Source organism: Leiobunum rupestre, chromosome 2 (genome assembly GCF_980474605.1).
Source record: "Leiobunum rupestre chromosome 2, qqLeiRupe1.1.hap1, whole genome shotgun sequence".
Classification (NCBI taxonomy): Eukaryota; Metazoa; Arthropoda; class Arachnida; order Opiliones; family Sclerosomatidae; genus Leiobunum; species Leiobunum rupestre.
Genome location: NC_143385.1, coordinates 21,385,283 through 21,392,099, shown reverse-complemented (window position 1 = coordinate 21,392,099; position 6,817 = coordinate 21,385,283). Strand labels below are relative to the sequence as shown.

Genomic DNA, 6,817 nt, shown 5'->3' with positions numbered 1-6,817 from the left:
GTCACCCTCTACAAACTGATAAGCGAATTCTCTTCATACATGTCTTAACATTTATCTTACAATTTTAGCTGTTCTTTAAACATTTGGAATTGAATTTTTTAAATTATTTGATTTACCTTTTTAATGCTCATTGCATCATTAAATTGTCTTTTGAAGGAAACATTTTTAGGTTAAATAAATTGGTGTTTAAGTGATTGTTCAAAGAAGGTTTTTTGTTATATCAGATAGTTTCCAAAACATTGAAAGTTCCTTTATTAACGAATGATAATGTACAAATTCAACAGAAAAATCACTTAATTTCTAGGGTTTATTTAAAAACAATAGAAATGTTTAATATAATTTTAATTGGAGGTTTTGATAAGGAAGATGTGTTTAAAATATTTAAGAAATTTTTAAATTATGAAATATCGAGGGGGTCTGACATTTTAAAATTTTGCGTACGGGATTTTGTATTACAAAATATTTTCAATAATCCAAAGCTGATTTCGGGATTTTAAGAGCAGGATTTTGCCCTTGATGACTGTATTTTTAGGCTGTATTTAAGATTTTGGAGTGGATTTTCGCCCATATTTCTAGAGTGCACGGAATTGGTGAAAATATCGGACCCTCGGTAATTACGCAGTTCAAAAATTGGATTTACAAAAATGTTTGACTGATTTTAATTTAAAAAAATAACATTTGAAAAATTATAATTTTTTAGCAGCTTTCCGCCCCCGAACAATTTTAAATTTTTTCACTCACAAATATGGGTTTGATCATTATCGACGCTGTTTTAAAGTTTATTGCGGAGATAATCGCAAAATGCTGATCGCTATCCTTAGTCAGTGTATAAGCCTCTAGCCTCGACTGTACAAAAGTGATTACGTGATCAGTTATAGATTTTGCCCTAACAAAGGCTGTACTTGCTGTAAACAGTGTGCATTATTTAAGGAAGTTGTTTTTAACCCCTCGGATAATCATTACAATTCTTGAGGTTTTCAGTTAAGAATGCGTTATAGGTTGGATCAGAAATTAATAGTTATGAATATGTATTAATATTATGAGATAGCAATAGCTTTAGTGCAAGATCTTTTAACTTAAGTGTCAACCCATTCCTTGGCCGTCTACCTTTGTAAGAGGGGAAAAGTAATGGACACACTAGTAGATATGGCCATTCTCATAATTTTCAAGCGGTCTCTTTATCCTACCAAGGGGGCCTAAAGTAACCACTTATGCAAAATTCTTTGCCTGATAAATTTTATTTTATTTTTCCATTGAAGATAGAAATTGTTATTTCGAGATTAGATACATCTGGTGGTCAAGGCCAAATCATATATTAATAACATTAATTGTTAGTTTTTAATTCCTCTCAATGATGGCAGCATAAGACGAGGTCTGATCAAAATAAAATTGCCCTAGCTGGGATTCTCAATTTTGCCCCTTAAGAGACTACATCTCTCCGGCAAGTTTTACCCGATTAAAATATATGTGCTCCGTAATTGGTGAAAATTTATTCACCACAACATTGTTGCTAAACCTGATTCATTTCCGGTCACGTAAGGAAATTCCAGATTTCTTTGAAATAGAGAAATTGTTCAACTCTCTATTGCAGTTTTTAAAATTATTAGATATAAGATACATTTTAGATTTTTTGAATTTCAGTTGATATTTCTCATCTCATTTCTGGCCATCATAATAATTTCAGTGATTGCATACTATGAAAATGGCACGAAAGCCAACGGCCGCTCCAGAGTGCAGCCTTCCAAACTCGGACAATCGGATAAACCGACTCCGTTGAACTTAACGTTTACGGAAATTGATACCACAAAACTCTACATTTTTATGCGCTACAAAAGTGGAGAAGTTGTGAAAAAATCAGAAATATTGATATCATCTGTGCCCTACGAATTTGAAAGCCCAGATTTTCATTTTCACCTTACCAAGATCGACTGCCAAGTGAATACCTACTCAATTGCGTCCAACGAAGGATCTTTACTTTCAGCAAAGTAGTTATTCGACGGAAAAACTGCAGTCTTCAACACCGTTGAAGAATCAATGTCTGGAAACTGGATAATTGAACAAAAATGGAATAGATTTGTTACTATAAGGTCCTCAAAGTTTCCAGATTTTTGCCTCATTGATGTATACATTGTTGCTGAGAACCAGGGCTTAAGCGCGCTTAATGATTTAAGATACTGTTCCCGTTCTAAAGTGGAAAAACTGTGGCTTCTAAAAACCGGTTTGCTAAATTCAATCCAATAAAAAAGCATTAACTCATAAGTATATTCTCTAATAGCTTAACTTAAATGTGAATTTATTTATTTAACGAGATCAGTGAGCACTTAGTAACTGTCAGCGTAATGTTTTGATGTGTCATCTCGTATACCAATTTGTTTTAAAGATTAAAACATTTTTGATATATTAAGCGGAAATTTATCCATTATGGGGAAAAGCTCGTCTATACCCTGAGTATAAAGGGTGATATACTAAAGATAGTCCCGTGTCATTCGTAGCGGTCAAGAAAGGATAGTTATAAGAGAAGAAAGTTAAGTGATTTTTAATAAAAAGCTTCGGACATTTTCAATTATTTTAAGTTTACTTAAAAACACTTATCGGGTTTTCCTTCTAAAGGTCTCGTCAAATATAAAAACCAACGAACAAAAATTTTCCTATGTATAAGTTTTGCTTTTCAACCTATTTATAACACCTTTTTGTACACTTAAATTGGCAATGATGTTTAAAAGGAATTTACAACATAAAACACGTCGAGGCAGTTTCCTGTTAAAAGTCACTTATCTGTCTTCTCTAAAACCTGTTCCTTCTTCACCGCCACGAATGACCCAGGGCTATATTACCTTCTTTATTAACGTGTTGAGCTTTTTCCTTTAATATTTTTTCTTCTTATTAACTACAGACGCGAACATTTATTTTATGAATTTATAGATTTCAATGCGCTACAATTGTAATGATTCATAGAACATGCATTAAAAATAAAAGTTTGAGATAAGATTAAATGTATATTTCTTTGGAACAAGATTTTTTCTTGATACATTTATTTCGCTTAAAAACATGAACAATGCTAGTAATGGAAACAAATAAGATGTATTAATTTATTTAAAGGAAAAGTCCAGGATGGGTAATACTCGGGTTTATTTGAAAGATCATGTTTAAATATACTCAACAATATTAGTCGTAAAATTTTATCCATCTTTAATGACTATAAATTAATTTTTGGAAGAGCCAAATCTACATTCCTAGCGAAAAGCCGTTCTCTTTCGCCTTATCTCCGTTTCCATAGCAACGGTGACGTATTTTGACTAAACGCGGATTGGCTGCGCGACATGGCCAACTTGGATACCTCGCTTACACAAAGTAAGTTGGCTTCGAAATAGCCGAGCGTTTTATTATATATATCTCTGCTTTCCCCCCTTTCTTCCCTCCCCAATCCCTGAACGGTAATCGCAAGATTTTCTATATTTGCTTTCCCCCAATCCCCAGACTTTATTACGAAGATTTTCTCTCTCTCTGCTTTCCCCCTTTCTACCCTCCCCAATCCCCAGACTGTAATAGGAAGATTCTCTCTGAACGCCCCTCCTCCCCACCCCATTAACCATAATTGTTATCTCTCAATCCTAAGTCCGTAATCAGTAGATTATCTCTCTCACCCCTCGTTACCCTGAATTTCTTTATCGCTTCCAAACCCCCTTAATTTCTAATCTCTAGGCAATAAAAACAAGTTATTTAAATTTAATTATTTTTTTTAGAACTTTGTTTACATGATTACGTAAAATTGGTTCTATGTTTAATTAGACATTATATATAATCCGTTTAAATCGTAATTTATCTATAAAATTGTAATTAATTTGATCTTCGTAAGGGATATAAACAATTTCATTTAAAGGGTGGAAACGAACTACCTTCTGCAAGTGCAACTTGTATAAATAATTTAATTCAAAGTTCTACCTCACGACGTCTGACCGGAATAGAGATGAAGTCGTCGTCCTCCAGTGCCGCTGACTTTGGTGGTGCCGGGATGTCCCATTCTTGCAAGATGTACTTTATTTCCATGGTGAATTATCCCTCGACGGACAGTGTGAAAAGAATCTGGCGTGTTCCCATTCTGGTACGTTTCCTGATTCCCAGTCTCCTAAGATTCCATGACACTTGTAACATCGTACTTCATCGCCCCGTTGAATATAGTAGAATCCGGCCTCCGCTGGTTTTTCTTTGGCGACATGTGGATTTTTCCAGTGGTGAAACGTTTCAAGTCGATACGCTTCGAAGTCCTTAACTGATCTAGACCAAATATTTTTGTATAGTTTCAAATGATACATTCTCCAAGCCTACATGCGAAGCCTAAATTTAACACTAAGCCTACTAAACCTAATTTTATCAATATGGTTAAATTTCTACGCTAAAATTCTCAATATAAAACGCTTTTTTCAATATGCAAATTGTTTTAAATATGTCTAAAAATATAGTCTATTACAAATTAAAAATAGTTACTTACTTTACGGTTGGAAATTCTTTGCTGAGCTGTAAAAAGACGGAACTATCCGACAGCATGTCTTTACTCGTCAATGCGCCGAAGAGAAATGGAGCGTGGAGAAATAATCAGTTCCTATCTTGTTGAGATTAATTCATCACGTGATCTAAACTATAAATAACCCTCAAATTCTATTGGCTGTCTCTCTCTCTGCGATAACAGATCTGTACACTTAAGTTTAAACTGCCTTTAATGATTGACGTCACATATTAACCCACTTGAGTATTTGGAAAAAACCTTTTGCTCATCGAACGAGAGTTTTTGAAATACCACGTTGACGATATCAAAATCGAGCTCTCAGTTGAAAATGTTTACGGAAAACAATCCTCTTGGAAAATTGAGTTACGTAAAAGATTGATAAAAAATGGGTAAGTGTTATGTTTTTTTTTCAATAATGAGTCTTTTTTACATTTTAAAGTATTTATTCAGAGTGAAAAAAGTTACATAGGAAAAATTGTTTACAATTGTCTTTTCGCGTACATGAGTTTATATTATTAAATAAAATGGCCGAGTCAAATTTCAATCTTTTTTATCATTACAAGGCCCAAAGCTAACTAAATCTCAAATAAATTATCTAAGGCAAAGTTTTTTTCACCAATCTTATATTGCGTTTACCGAAGATATTTTGTTAATGACGGTTAGAAAACATCTTTCAATGGTTCATGACGGTAACAGATTTCAATGACTTTTAGAAAGTACTTTAAATAGAACGTGCGGGAATAATGCAATAATATATTTCTACCAATGTTTTGTTTTCATGCTGGATTGCGTAAACCACCCCGTTGTCCTAACTATTATACCAATACTTCCTGATTATTTTTGATTTTGTTTTGTTTTTTGAATGGTTTATTTTATTCGAAAGTAAATGGTTTGACGTTCGTAGAAGCGCGCTCATGTTTTCGATAGAGGTCAGGTCATATCTCTTAAAGATACCAGATGGCGTGGGAATATTTTTTTATCTTCTGGAACCGGATTTTTTTTCAGTCAGTCACCATACCTCCCTCTCTAGCTAATGGAATCGCCAAATTCGATGTGATAATTTTTCTAGCATGATTTGCGAAAGATAATAAGTTGGCAAGCCAAAATATACCTCTCCTCGGAAGAATTGTCTCTAGCGGTATTAATTTCTTGAGATGATTCTTAAAGATGTAATCCAGGTTCAATCCCGCCCGGTTTAAAATTTAAATTATAATTAAAATGATTGAGACGAAACAACCGAGTATAACTTATTCCGAATATTATAAATTAAGTAGTTACAACAGTGAGTTAGACGTACTAAAACAATGCACAATTCAATTTAACCCTTTTTACGGTACAAGTTTTTCAGTTAAATATAATACGAAGCCAATTTTAATGAGAGAAATATCTACAGAGGGTATTTGTATTTTTCTCGCTTACGAAATACTTGCTGCATCTTTAACGCACATTTTTTTTCCAAATTAAACATCTTAATCAGTCGAGAAAAAGTTCAAAATAAATCACGAAGTAATAACGACCCAGTTTCAAACCAGACCAACATAAGTGTAAGCGCACGATGTATACAACTCGATAAAAAATATACGACTGAAAAAACGAAATAAAATACAAATAAGACGAAAGATTTAAAATTAAAAAAACTGATCCTAATAAAACGTGAAAATACCCTCCACGTAACGCACATTCGAAGTACGCATAAGTAACGTTATTCTATATCCAGTTCAAAATATTAGAGTATCAAAAATAAAAATAACGAATAGAAAAATACACAATAACAACCTAATCCATCAGACTTCAGAAACAAAACTCATGGGAAAATATTATAACGCAGTCAAGCAATCAGACTTCAGAAACAAAATAATTCATAGAAATATATTATAACGCAGTCAAGCAATAAATTAGTTCAAATACTTATAGAAAGTATAATATCAAGAAGCGCAACACCTTACCATTCACAAATACGATTTTTCACGTTATTATAATGAAACCGGATAAGCTTTTGGCATGACTTACGCTTTTAAAGGTTCCTCAAAGACTGGACGAATTTTGCGGGAAAAAGGAAATAAACTTAAAAAATAGTAGATACAAATATAAGATAGAAAAAACCAACAATACCAAAGATTAGACAAAAAGAACGGTATCTCGATCAGTTAAAAACACAACAAAAAAACGTATCCGAAAAAATAAACATACTGACAATTAAAGAGTTAAACAATGTCATTGAATAATATATTACAGATTTATAACACAACGTAAAAGGAAACAATAAGTGAAAACTATTTGCTAGTTTTGGAGTAATTTTAAGGAAATAGCGAG

At 32.9% G+C, this 6,817-nt stretch overlaps 1 protein-coding gene across 2 annotated transcripts; it reads right to left on the bottom strand.

Annotated features, from left to right (window-relative positions):
- Positions 1-1,732: 1,732 nt before the first annotated feature.
- LOC149956320 (death-associated inhibitor of apoptosis 2-like) lies at positions 1,733-4,561 on the bottom strand. 2 transcript variants are annotated; one of them, XM_090164703.1, is made up of 3 exons: positions 4,490-4,561; positions 3,943-4,275; positions 1,733-2,045 (listed from the first exon to the last, which is right to left on the bottom strand). In XM_090164703.1, the coding sequence occupies exons 2-3, from the start codon at positions 4,045-4,047 to the stop codon at positions 1,944-1,946; spliced, it is 207 nt and encodes a 68-aa protein (XP_090020829.1). In that variant the 5' UTR covers positions 4,048-4,275; positions 4,490-4,561; the 3' UTR covers positions 1,733-1,943. The 2 variants fall into 2 exon arrangements, with proteins under 2 accessions (XP_090020829.1, XP_090020828.1); XM_090164702.1 differs by lacking the exon at positions 1,733-2,045 and having other exon boundaries at positions 3,893-4,275; positions 4,490-4,555.
- Positions 4,562-6,817: the final 2,256 nt, after the last annotated feature.

What these genes read in the sequence shown, in the direction of transcription:
- LOC149956320 (XM_090164702.1), bottom strand. Translation starts at nt 4,545, where the DNA reads ATGCTGTCGGATAGTTCCGTCTTTTTACAGCTCAGCAAAGAATTTCCA. An exon ending in AAAGAATTTCCAACCGTAAA is followed by an intron (nt 4,276 to 4,489) that starts GTAAGTAACTAT and finishes TATTTGGTCTAG; the next exon opens with ATCAGTTAAGGACTTCGAAG.